Source organism: Podarcis cretensis (genome assembly GCF_951804945.1).
Source record: "Podarcis cretensis genome assembly, chromosome: 17".
NCBI classification, from domain to species: Eukaryota; Metazoa; Chordata; class Lepidosauria; order Squamata; family Lacertidae; genus Podarcis; species Podarcis cretensis.
In genome coordinates, this window is record NC_137187.1 from 9,094,643 (window position 1) to 9,108,591 (window position 13,949).

Consider the following 13,949-nt stretch of genomic DNA (forward strand, 5'->3'; position numbering starts at 1 on the left):
CTACTGGGAAAACCATAGCTTTTACTATACGGAACTTTGTTGGCAAGGTGATGTCTCTACTTTTTAAGAGTTGCTAGGAGGCCCCTGTTCCTCGCAAAGAGTTACAATTCCCAGTTTCCTAGGAAGAGAGATTGACTGCTAAACTGCTCCGGAAACTGTAGCTCTCTGAGGGAAATGGGAGTCTCCTAACAAACTCTCAGCACCCTTAACAACCCACACTGCCCAGGATTTTGTCGGGGAAGCCACAACAGTTTAAAGTGATAGGATATAGTACAGATGGGGTCATAGGGGATGAGAAATGATATTGGAGACAAGAACAATAAATGGTCTTGTGATACCTTGAAGGCTATGGAATTTATTACGGCATAAGATGTTGTGGAATGGAGTCTCAAACATCAGATGCATGAAATGTAATCCTAAATTGACAGGCATATATACACACACATAGTTGTGAAGGGGTTGGGCAAAAAATAAGCAGGTCAGAGGGAAACAAAATGCAAAAAAGAGAGGTAGTGGTAATTACATAAAAATATATAATTGCAGTGGGGATTAATATGCTGACACAGCACTGATAAGATAATTAACACATGTAGTGATACAAATCTGTCATCTCCATTCCATCAAAAGCTGATGAAACTTGACAGCAAACACAGGTGATGAATGTTGACAGGACTGGAGTCAACAAGGAGGCAGAGAGAAACAAGAGGGAGGTATCGGCATATTTAGGGTAACCTCGAAGTTTGCAGGAACAGCAAACGTATTTTAATAAAACAAAAAAACACCTAAGGGTAGCGGTTAACCAAAAATACTGATTTAGGGTAGTTGTAGAATGTGCAGTAACAGCTGGGAAAGGGAGAAATGATGTGTGCATGTAGGAATGCTCTTGGGGAAATGGCCTGGAACCCTAAATAGGGACACCTTGTAGGAGGGAGGGTACACTATAACATTTTGTTTGACGGTTCAACAACACCGTCTAACTCGGGTGGCTGGGTGCCTATCAGTTTGGAAGCAAAATGGGGCTACCCAAAAATAAGGCAAAGGTTTCTACATACTGCAGGGGATACCTTGGCAAGTGTACGTTTTGTTGAGTTCAAAGAATACAACACTGGTCACCACCACTAAAAAAACCAAAAACCACCCTGTCTTACAGAGACCTGTGAGCTCACAAACTTTTGATGGCAGTTATGTTTACAGAAGGAACATGGGTGGCGCTGTGGGTTAAACCACAGAGCCTAGGACTTGCCGATCAGAAGGTTGGCAGTTCGAATCCCTGCAGCGGGGCGAGCTCCCGTGGCTCAGTCCATGCTCCTGCCAACCTAGCAGTCTGAAAGCATGTCAAAGTGCAAGTAGATAAATAGGTACCGCTCCAGCGGGAAGGTAAACGGTGTTTCCGTGGGCTGCTCTGGTTCGCCAGAAGCAGCTTAGTCATGCTGGCCACATGACCCGGAAGCTGTACGCCGGCTCCCTCGGCCAATAAAGCGAGATGAGCACCGCAACCCCAGTCGGTCACAACTGGACCTAATGGTCAGGGGTCCCTTTACCTTTACCTATGTTTACAGAGAAATGTGGCACTGAAGAATCTGGACCAGTGTTTTCTGCTTGTGATTCAATAAGAACAATCCTGTTGGTTACCAGTAAAAGTAGCGTAATGATCATATATTGGCACTCCATGAATGGGCAGACTTCAGGTTTGTGGAATTTCCCCCCTCAATTAGAACTCCGAGATCCACCAACTGGTGCAAAAGTCATACCAATAATTTCCTCTTCCCCTAACTTTTGAGGGCACACCTCTCTCTCTCATCTTAGTGGGGAAGGGGAACTACAGGTAATCAGAAGGGGCATCGCAAACACCACGACAATGTTAATTAAGCCAAGACAGCAAAGTAGAATAAAAATATTCTGTCTTTATATAACGGAAGTGCTTCAGCATACAACTGGAGGAGAGACATTGCTAGAAAACATCTGTACAATTTCTACTGTTAACAAAAACATTGAAAGGCATCTATAGCAATAGGGATATATGTACACACAGTATTTCCTTCAGTGTAATAGAGGTGCAGTATTTAAGTAGTTTTCCTTATCTTGTCACTGTCAATACAGGTTGGTCTGCATTAACATCACCTGAGAAATGTATTAAGCAGGGGGAGGGGGAGGGAGACATGAATTTTGTTTTACTAAATTCCCCTATGAGGGGGAAGCTACCATTTTCAGGGTGAAAATATATGTGATGGCAGCAGATCCAAGATTTCAAACAAAAGTTCATTGAGCCCTGATTAGTAAATAAAAGTGGCATGATGTCCCCTGCGCAATGCAGCCCAGAATAAATGGAGAGGTCAAGCAAGCTGGGCTGGCAATTCTGCTTCCTCCATTCTCATCCCCTGGAGCTCTCAACAGAGGAAAGAGTATCCCTTTGCCACTGTCTCTGCTCTCTCTCCCTGAAATGGCTCTTCCTGTCCTCTTGCCACAGAGCTGGCAAAGAATTAGAAATCCTTGTAAAAAGTCCTCCCCTGAGTCTCAATCAAAAAGCAAGAATGCCCTCCCTTCTGTTTATCAGTGCAGAGAAAAATGGCCAGTTAGCTAATTAACTGACTCGCCAGCTCCACTCAGATCAACTGGCCAAAAGGGCCACACTAAAGTATGTAGACTACAAAAAAAGTCCAACAATTCATTCTGTCTTTGTCTAGATTTCCCCAGTACTACTAGTTAACAAAAGCAGGAAAATACCAAGGGTTAAGGACAGTGGTTCTGTCAGATAGTGTTCCTCCCTGGGATTATTCTGCAGAGACCATGAAGGGGTTGTGGTATCTCCCTCTCTCTCTCACTCCCTTCATCATGGCAAAGAAAACAGGTGAGTGAACTGGGAACGCTCATGGTTCTCTGAATGAACAATTTTATGTCAAAACCCTCTTTAAAAAGAGGCTATAATACTCTCAATCTACATATCAGAAAGAAGAAAAAGAATAGTGAAAGTGTTGCAGAATCAAAAGAATAGGAAAATCTCTTACACTGATTTTTAAAAAATCCTTCTGATTAAGAAAGTGAGCCTAAGAGAAAACATACAAGAAGTTCTTCAGAAACATGAAACTCAGTGCCTCCCTGTGTCAGGGTACACACAACTAGTTCTTTGGATTGTAGATCTACGTTCTGAGCAAAATCACCTTCCTATGTAAATTTGTGCTGCTTTTCCATAAGTCAGCCTCTCATTCAGTATAAACCACCACACAACAGAGCCTCAACTGATGGCAACAGCAGTTGTCTATACAGTATTTGGCGTCTTAACTTGGGAGTGTCCAATAATCCCATTTTCTTTCCACGTGTTTAAAACAGGGTGGCTTTTCAAAGACACACATACTCTACTTTTACAACTTAAACCATAAGGTTCCTCACAACTTTGAAATCATCTTCACTGCAATTCCATACCCAAGGAATCACCACCATAAAATCTGAATTTAAAATAGCTCTATTTATGGCTGCAAGCTGGCAAGACAGGAATGCTCTAGGTGCTAACATGCTACCCTATTCCAGTTTCCATCACACAACTTCTGACACCAGCTGTGCAATCAGTTCCCGTGTGTCTTTCAAGCTGGAAGAGATCTCGAAGCCATCTTCTGCCACATGAGTCCCGATCAGGAACATCTTTCTCTCATCTCCAATTTCAGATAATGCCAAAGCATCATGAATGTCTGTGATACAGTATGCACCTTCAATATCCTGTCCAAGAGAAATGGAAAAGGTTATACCTTAATCTACCTATCCGTGTTTTCTTCAAAGTAACACCTGCTACCTGGAGAACTGCAGAACAAAGAGCACATTGTGACCCCATTAGAAAATGGCACATTTGGAATGCTAGCAATATCAGTCATCTTAGACCCTGCAATTGGCAAGTGAGACCTTGTTAGTGATGCTTCCACTAACCAGCTGGCCGTGACCCATGACAGGGCCTTTTCAATGGTGGTTCCCTGTTTGTAGGATGCTCTCTCTGACAAGGTGTGCCTATCTCCCTCATTATTAACTTTTACAAATAATTTGAAAATATGCCGAGGCATACCCAGGCATTTGATGGCTGAAAGACACTAATGCTAGCAACCCTGAGATGACTGAATGAGAGAATGTTTTAAACTGATTTTAGAATGCTATTTTTTATTGTAACTGCTTTCAGAATTTTTTAAAAACGTTTTTTAAAAAATGGATGTGGTTTGCCACCTTGAACTTTGGGAGGAAGGGCAGGATTTAAATTGATTACAACAAAAACAACCTATCCTAAAAAGGTAAAGGGATCCCTGACCATTACGTCAAGTCGTGACCGACTCTGGGGTTGTGGCGTTCATCTCGCTTTATTGGCTGAGGGAGCCAGTGTACAGCTTCCAGGTCATGTGGCCAGCATGACTAAGCCACTTCTGGCAAACCAGAGCAGCGCATGGAAACGCCGTTTACATTCCCGCCAGAGCGGTACCTATTTATCTACTTGCGCTTTGACGTGGTTTCAAACTGCTAGGTGGGCAGGAGCAGGGACCGAGCAACAGGAGCTCACCCCGTCGCGGGGATTCGAACTGCCGACCTTCTGATCGGCAAGTCCTAGGCTCTGTGGCTTAACCCACAGTGCCACCTATCCTAGTAAGGTATTAAAGCAAGGAGCACAAACCACCAACAAAATAAAAGAGGAAGCAGGGATAGAAAGAAAGGTGAAGCTTGCTAAACAAGAGAGTCTCAGTCTCTGTGTGCAAGACACCAGAGAGAAACTCTGTTATTATCAAAAACTGAGATGCACAACTCACAATGGATCAGCTTAAAAATTGTCCCCCAGGGGAGCCATATACATTCTACAATGACACACTTTCAAAAGACAAAACTACAAATTATACTCCAAGTTCTAGAGTTCACATTTACCTGCTTATTGGCTAGAATCATGAGAGGTAAGGTGGAGTTACTCTGGACCAACTGATGCAGAAGCTTCTTTGCAACAGGCAAGCGTTTATGATCTGCTGAGTCCACAACATAGATTAGTAGCAGGATTCTTGGCAAGTACTTCTTCCAATAGTCCCGTAAAGACTCACTACCTCCAACTGCAAGTCAACAGAGAAGGAAGACAATGAATCAGCAAACTTGCAAACTAAAGCCCCCAATTGTTCATCAAAACCTGGTCTGTATTCCTGGAACATCTGCTTTCAAATTGGTTTTTTGGTTTTTTTTTGAAACTCGGGAATTCATAAAAAACTTAAGGGAGAACGCAGCCATGGCAGTCAAATTCCCTGAACAGTTTCCCACCACCACAGTCATCTCTTACAATACATATAGCTGCAGGAAAATACTGAATGCAGTATGCATTCATTCAAAACATTAGGCCATGGCTGTTGTTTATCAAACCATGCTTTCTTTGATAAGCCTGATCTTCTGCCTAGCAGCTTTAAGTATGGTTAATTTACTGCCAGATAACCACCATATGAAGTCAGGGGTTGCTGTTAGCGTTTGAATTTTGATTTGTCTTCACTATGGCTTGGCATTGTTTGTGAACCCAGCATTCTTCCTTAATTATGATTTGTTTGACCACCCCATTCCAGATGCTTATTAAGCTACAAAGGGATGAGACTAAAAAACAAAACAAGCTTTCATTATTCGTTTGATTGGCTGGGGGGAAACTTGCGGTTAGCTCATGATCTGATAAACAAAGCATGTCTTAGTGTCATGTGCAAACCAGGGCACTCAATTAATTTGGGACTTCTTTTTAGTGGACAGTTTTGGGGTCTTGTATCTCATATTAGTCTTTAGACAGATCATATCCATTCCCTTTGTCATTCACTTATTAACCATTCAGTTACTATACCAAACAGACATTTTCTGATAAGTTCTTCATTCTTGTATTCCTGACCCAGCACCTATCTTTATAAACATAAAACATTTACACTCTGCTCTTCCGCAGCAAAAGCACCACTCAGGCTGGCTTACAATGTTTAAAATTTCATAAACACTTAAATAGTATTGTAAGATTTTATTTTTTTTTAAAAAAAAGCATAAAATAGTGGAGAAAAACACCCAGCAACAAAATAGTGATTTAACGGTGATAAAGGTCTGGGATTTGTTTTTATAAAGTGCTATTTTTGCTAACTACTTCCCTGGGGAGAGAGTTCCACAAACAAATGCCATAAATGTGAAAAAATAAACACTTCTGTTTCTGTTCTGCTTCATTTTGCCGAGCACAGTCTTTTAATAACTAGTGGACAGGCTGTCCAACCAACATGTAGAAACTGACTAGGGGGTCAACAGACGACAGTGTTTCATGTTACCATTGCAAGCCTCAAAGGCAAAACCACAGTCAGTGGAGACATAATCATTGATAGTGTTTTATGTATATTTGCCATGCAAAAAAGAGTTGAGATGAAAGAGTCAAGGGTTATTTACTATATCAATTCCAGAGGCACTTAACCGTCAGAGTGTTTTTTGGGCCAACAGAGGACACGATTTGCATGGAGACACTCTGAGGTTCAATATCTAACATTCTAAAATAACCAAAAGGATCTCAGGGGGCAGCAATGTAAAAGGCTCTTCCTCAAGATCTTAGAAAGCTGCTACCAGGAGGAGGCGTCTCCTTAAGCAAAATGTTGTAATAAAGGATGCAAAAAAATGTTTCTCATGAGATACCTATGCTTACTTTCTAGGAATTCCATCTTCATTTCTTCTGTGCTGACACACACGGCATTGAAGCCCTCCGTGGGAGCTGTGCTGCGCTTCACTTGGTTAGTTGCTAGTGAGTGCAGCACACTGGTTTTTCCAGCTCCATCCAAACCCAAAACCAGGATTTGCTTACTTGGTGGTACATCCTACAAGGCAAAACAACCAACAGATCATGCCAGAGATACATACCAGCCAGATGGACATACACACTGTATGTTTCCGGGGGGGGGGGTGCCATCAAGGGTGTGGCAGAAAAGAGGGGGAAATGAGAAGGAAATTTCACATTAGGCAACAGTAAAATGCCTTCTGGCTCCATAACTGTCAGTAACAACAGAAAGCAACAGAGCTTCCTTAAGCACCCTGATTTCTTCAACCAAACTGCCTAACAGTAAGATTTTACTTTCATAAAAAAGAGAAACTGTTAATAAGTCAATAAGGGAAAGTCACTACAGTACAGTGGTACCTCGGGTTACATACGCTTCAGGTTACATACGCTTCAGGTTACAGACTCTGCTAACCCAGAAATAGTACCTCGGGTTAAGAACTTTGCTTCAGGATGAGAACAGAAATCGTGCTCTGGTGGTGCGGCAGCAGCAGGAGGTCCCATTAGCTAAAGTAGTGCTTCAGGTTAAGAACAGTTTCAGGTTAAGAACGGACCTCCAGAACGAATTAAGTACTTAACCCGAGGTACCACTGTATATGATTTAGTAAAATATAGCTGGGGGGGGGGGAATATCTGGAAGGGCAGTAATGTGGAATGGAAACTTTTTGAGGGTTTTTGTTTTTTAAAAAATTGTAACACAACAGCAGTGGTAACCTGACCCCCCAAGTTACTAAACTAAATTTAATCTTCGGGAGCTTCATTTCATTGGGGCAGATCTTTAATCCGGTGGTAAGAAGATTAGCTGACAGAGGAAGAAAAGGGAAGGAGGGAAGACGCAATCTGCAAAGAACAAAACCCAACCGCTGAACATGAATCATCACCAAGTCGGCTCTGCCTGCCTTAACTGATTCCTGCCAAGGTGGAAGAGCCACCCTCAGGGGGGTTTCTATTCTAATCTCTTTCCTCTCTACGACATTAATAGGATTCCACCTTGCTGGTTTTAGTGTAATCCAACCCTGGCCTCAAAGCATTGCTGAAGTCCACAGAGCGCAATGTTTATGCCTCAGTATCAGAGTGAACATGAAGAGAACTATAAAAGCTACCAAATGTTTCCAGAAATTGAAGTTAGCCCCTTATTTTATGCTAGGTTCTTCCCCTCTTCCCACCAAACCAATCAACAGGTATTTTTTTACCACCTCACCTGCCCTCACTCCCTCTAATAGGAAACTGATGCAGTGTGTGCCAAAAGCTATCAGTATATAACTGGAATAGCAATGCAGAGAATCAGGTGGGAGGTTGATTGGGGAAATACAGAGGTTTGCAAAAGTTGCTGTTTTACAAACAAAACAACCTTAGGTAGACAAAAGCCCCAGATAGTCATTGAAGACTGAGCATGCTCAGTAGTCATGGAATGCTGAGCATCAGAAAAATAAGCAGAAAACTGGAATGGGAATTGAATGTTCTGCTTCAGCTATTTTCTGCTCATAGCATTCTGGAAAAGGGCTTGGCTGGCATGCTGAAAAGGAGCAATTTAGGAAGGGAGGAGGATGCACTGCAACATTTTGTTGCAGGTCTCACCTGTGTAGCTATGCTAAGACGTTTGTGTAACTTTGCTAGCCAGAAATCAACAATCTTTCTTTCAGTTTACAAAAGCTCCTAAGTTTGGTCACTGCAAATGTGGTTTTTTTGTGGCTCAGGCCAGGGACTGCTGACAAACTGAATTTATAAAATGAGCTTCTGTGCTTCCACAATACCCCTCTTTATGACCTCATTTCATCTGATACCACTGGATCTTTGCTTGGGTTGAATCTGCATGTAGGAAACCACAGAAAAACTGCAGGGGGAGAGGCATAACAATCTCCACATAGGATTTGCACATTTGTGTAGTCATTTTGTTACAAAAGCTCTCATGCAGATACAGAAACACAGGTCTTTTTTTTTATTAGCAGAAGTTGCAAGAGAGCCAATCTGGTGTAGTCGTTAAGAGTGCTGGACCTAGGAGGTAAAGGTAAAGGTAAAGGTACCCCTGCCCGTACGGGCCAGTCTTGACAGACTCTGGGGTTGTGCGCCCATCTCACTTAAGAGGCCAGGGGCCAGCGCTGTCCGGAGACACTTCCGGGTCACGTGGCCAGCGTGACATCGCTGCTCTGGCGAGCCAGAGCCGCACACGGAAACGCCGTTTACCTTCCCGCTGGTAAGCGGTCCCTATTTATCTACTTGCACCCGGAGGTGCTTTCGAACTGCTAGGTTGGCAGGCGCTGGGACCGAGCAGCGGGAGCGCACCCCGCCGCAGGGATTCGAACCGCCGACCTTTCGATCGGCAAGCCCTAGGCGCTGAGGGCTGATCGGCAAGCCCTAGGCGCTGAGGCTTTAACCCACAGCGCCACCTGCGTCCCTAGGAGACCAGTGTTCAAATCCCCACTCAGCCAAGAAGCCCATAGGGTGACCTTGGGCCTGCCACAGTCTTTCAACCTAACGTACCCCATAGGGTTGCTGGAAGAATAAAGGCGAGAGAGGCAGAACGATGCAAAATTTTAGCTACTTGGAGAAAAAGTGGGATATAAACGTAGCTGGATCAGATTCACATTCATTCAGAAATATATCTCACTGAATTAAAGAAGGTTTGTGACAATCTGTGCATTCAACTTCAGCAGATAAAGCGATCTTCGGTTCCTGCAACTTTTGCCACTCCTTCTAAAAAACAGGCACGCTGCCTGGCATTTCCTCTTTCCCAGCTAGGTGAAGCAGGCAATGTAGCGGAATTAAACCCTCCAAAGTACAATATTAGCAGCAGCAGCAGCAGCAGCAGCAGATCTTCCCAAACTATGACCTGACACTGCTCTTCCCCGCCCCCAAAACAGCAGTTTAGTTTTACGGTGGGGACGGGGAGCGACAACCCTGAAAGGAAATTTGTGGGTGTGCGTAAAACCTTCCAAGTGTCTAGACTGCATTTGGTGCAACGATGGCAAATGTAATTCTCGCACACGGGAGGCGACCAACCCGCGTCTGGCTTCTTCCAAAATATAGGATGGAGAGTCTCACAGGACAGAAACCGAAGCAGAAGTCTATATAGAGTAAGAGCTGCCTTTCCCTTTCTGCGCGCTGGGCCAGACACGCGTTCTAACTTCCGTGCTAGCTGCACGTGTGAACCGGGCCGAGATATATCGGGGAAACGCAGTGGGTTAGCTATATATATATATATATATATATATATAGCTAACCCACTGCGTTTCCCCGATATATCTCGGCCCGGTTCTCACATATATATATATATATATATATATATATATATATATATATATATATATAGCTAACCCACTGCGTTTCCCCGATATATCCGATATATCTCGGCCCGGTTCTCACGTGCAGCTAGCACGGAAGTTGGAACGCGTGTCTGGCCCAGCGCGCAGAAATATATATATGTGCTTACCTGGCTCTCGGGGGCCCTTGCGCAGCCCAGGGCGGCCCTTTCTTGAGAGCTGAGTAAGGGCTGCTGCTCTTGCTCCTCGGGCCCCTGAGCAACTTCTGAGGGGAAATGGCTCCTCCACACCGCGTAGGCGACCCCGCCGGCGACAGCAACCGCCGCCCCCACCAGAGCGACCTGCCGCAGGCTGCCCGCCATAGTCAGCAGGAGGAGGAGGAGGAAGGAGGCGGCGACGGCGGCGGCTCAGGGCGCCGCCCCTGCCGCCAGGCGGGAGGCATCGTCGCCCAGGCCCAGGAAGGGAGCGAAGGGGCGCCGGCCGGCGGAGGGCGCGCACCCGCCGCGCGCGTTCTCGCGCTCCCTCAGAGGCCGCTAGGCCGGCCTTGCCCCCGGAGTCGGAGTCCCGAGTCGGAGTCCCTCTCTCTCTTCCCGCCCCGCTCGGCATTGCTCCCCTCTCACCCCAGTGGCGCCCTCTCTAGCAGGAGGGCCAAGTTGAATAAAATATTTGGGGGGTGGGGGGCAGGTGAGATTTACGTATGAGGTAAATAAGCTCCACTCTCTTGGAGGCCCCCAAGAAATTTAAAGGAGAAAAAACTGGATGTACATTTCCAAAATATAAGATACAAAATAAAACCTACATACAGCAAGTGTTTTGTGTTGTGTAGGCTCTTATTTGTTATGTGCAAATGGCTTGAGATACCTATTAGGTCCATACATGACCATATTCAACACAAAAAGGGTGGCAGTTTGTTGTTGACAAGGGACAGCTTGACATATAAAGGGCCCCGTTACCTTCAGTAGCTTAGGGCCTCATCAAACCTAAATCTGGCCCTGGGGGGGGGGGGCGGCAGGATGTAAGCCCCGCTTCGCATAACCGATTGCATGCCACCCACCCACCCCATTTGAATGGGAGTCTCCCTCAATATTGAGGGGGTGCGGAGGAGGGGAGCTGCACTCCTCAAATATTTTATAGCAGTTGGTGCCTAGTTTAGTCCGTCAGAGCATAGGAGCCAACTCCGATGCCGAGGACCAATTGCCCCCCATCCAATAAAATATTTGAGGGGGTCTCCCCCTCCAAAGGGGACGTGGGCTGCGCTGTGGGTTAAACCACTGAGCCTAGGGCTTGCCGATCAGAAGGTCGGCGGTTCAAATCCCCGCGACGGGGTGAGCTCCCGTTGCTCGGTCCCTGCTCCTGCCAACCTAGCAGTTTGAAAGCACGTCAAAGTGCAAGTAGATAAATAGGTACCGCTCTGGCGGGAAGGTAAATGGCATTTCTGTGCGCTGCTCTGGTTCGCCAGAAGCGGCTTAGTCATGCTGGCTACAGGACCCGGAAGCTGTACGCCTTGGCCAATAAAGCAAGATGAGTGCCGCAACCCCAGAGTCGGTCACGACTGGACCTAATGGTCAGGGGTCCCTTTACCTTTACCCCCTCCAAAGTTGATGGGCAATGCCATTCAAATAGTGTGCGTGTGCCATGTCATGTGATCAGTTGTGTGGGGTGGCCCTTATCTCTCTCCCCCCCCCCCCAGTATTCAAGTGGGCACCCCTGCGCCAGAGGGAAGGCTCACTTCCTTCCAAGTTAATATGGGCTAGCCCACCCATGAGGCAAGGTGAGGTGACTGTCTCAGGTGGAAGGATCTACAAGGGCAGCGGAACCCGATGTCACAGAATCATAGCGTTGGAAGGGACCCTGAGGCTCTAGGCCAGCGTTTCCCAAACTTAGGTCTCCAGCTATTTTGGGGCTACAACTCCCATCGTATCTAGCTAGCAGGATCAGTGGTCAGGGATGATGGGATTAGTAGTCCAAAAACAGCGAGAGACCCGAATTTGGGAAATCCTGATGTAGCCCAATGCCCTGCAATGCAAGAATTGAGCTATCCAGCTAAATTTTTTGCACCTATCATGGGATCCAAGGTGGCATACAGGGGTGCCAATTTGAATAACATATTGGGAAAAGTTCTTCTTGATGTTCACCTGGACTCTTGTAACTTGACTCCACTGGTTCAGGAGAAAACAGGCTTGCTCCATCTTCCATGTGACCCCTTTCCAGGCTAAACATGCCAAACTCCATCAAATCTTGATTTCCAGACCCTTGATCATCTTTGTCACCCTCCTCTGCACACATTCCAGCCTGCCAATATCCTTCTGAAATTGTGGCACCCAGAATTGGACACAGTACCCCCAAGAGTTGTCAGACCAATGTAGAATAAGAGCAGGATGATTACTTTCATTGAGCAGCACACTATATTCCTGTTGATGCAGTCAATGATAGCATTAGCTTTTTTTGCTGCAGCATCACACTACTCTGGCCTACTAGGATCCTGAGATCCTTTTCACATATACTAATGGCAATCCAGGTAAACCCCATCTTATATCTGTGCAGCTGGCTATTTCTGCCCAAGTGTAGAACCTTACATTTGTCCCTATTGAAATTCACTGTTAGTTTTGCATGAAAAGGAACACAAATGTGGTGGCATAGAAATTGATAAAAAAATTCACAGAAGGCAAAGATACACACTGAGGAAGACAGAGTTAGGACATACTTCTTTAAAGTATTGTTCCTGTGCGAAGATGGATATGGTAAAGACTGAAGCTAAAAGAGGTTTGTTCCTCACGTTCTTTGAATTTTGGTGTCAAATATTCTTGTGACATCCAACAAGTTTCCAACTCAATTTAACACTGACAGTATGAGAAGTAGTATGTGGCAGAATTTATTATCTGACAATTGAGAAAATGACATTTATATGTGGAATCTGGAGTTTTCTGGATAGCTTACAGTGGGGGAAGATGCAAATAATTATAAAAGAGTATTACTGGCACACATGTTTGGAGGCGCTTATAAACCCAAACCTAAAAATTTAACAGTTAAAATTATGGGTGTCAAAATATAAAATGGAGCATATGTGAAAATTCGGTTCAACTGTACCTTCCACATATCCAATATTGATTATTAGGTACCAGAGATGTTTGCACTATTTAAGTATCAGGGTCACTAAAGCAGTCCAGAAAGCTAAACTAAGAGAAATGTGCTACATTGCTAAGCAAAGGCTGTTTTTCTCTCCTAGCAAAAGTCTAGCAACGATAAATTACTAGCAGATCCTGCAGATGGAGACCTTGAGCATGACATTTCTATGCACCGAGACAGTAAGCAAACTGTTCGCTTTGTCTGCAGATTAATGGATACAACAACCCTTGGTCTCCAAGAGAAAAATCTTAGTTGTTATTATTTATTAAAAGTATTTATGCATTGCTTTTCTGCCCACAAGGGTCTCCAAGGCAACATAGAGCAAGTACAAACAATATATATCAAAAACACCAATTAAAAGCAGCAGAGGACTATCATTAAAACAAAACCACAAAACTATAAATGCATCAAAAAGCCAGGCAAACCAAAACAAGTTTATACAGCTCACCTTAAAAAATAGGCAAGACTGGGCCAAGCTGACCTCCCAGGGGAGGAATTCCACAATGCTACAGAAAAGACCCCACCCAAGATATCCACCAAACTAGCATCTCTCCAATGGTGGTACATAAAACAGGGCTTCTGATGAGGGTAATAATTTTTGGGCCTGCTCATACAGGAGGAAGAGATATCCTGGCCACAAAGCATTTAGAGCTTTATAGGTAAGAACCAGCACCCTGAATTGTTCTTGAAAACAAACAAGTGTAGTTGATGTAAGACTAATGTTGTGGTTCCATAACTTGATGACAGTTTTGCACCAGCTGCAATTTCTGATCACCCTTCAGTGATGGCCT

The 13,949-nt window shown here is 44.7% G+C and overlaps 1 protein-coding gene across 1 annotated transcript; it reads right to left on the bottom strand.

Moving 5' to 3' along the window:
• Positions 1-1,884: 1,884 nt before the first annotated feature.
• Positions 1,885-10,524, bottom strand: ARL9 (ARF like GTPase 9). Its single transcript, XM_079959812.1, has 4 exons — positions 10,203-10,524; positions 6,647-6,815; positions 4,888-5,063; positions 1,885-3,711 (listed from the first exon to the last, which is right to left on the bottom strand). Exons 1-4 carry the CDS (start codon positions 10,392-10,394, stop codon positions 3,532-3,534), a joined length of 717 nt encoding a protein of 238 aa, XP_079815938.1. The 5' UTR covers positions 10,395-10,524; the 3' UTR covers positions 1,885-3,531.
• Positions 10,525-13,949: the final 3,425 nt, after the last annotated feature.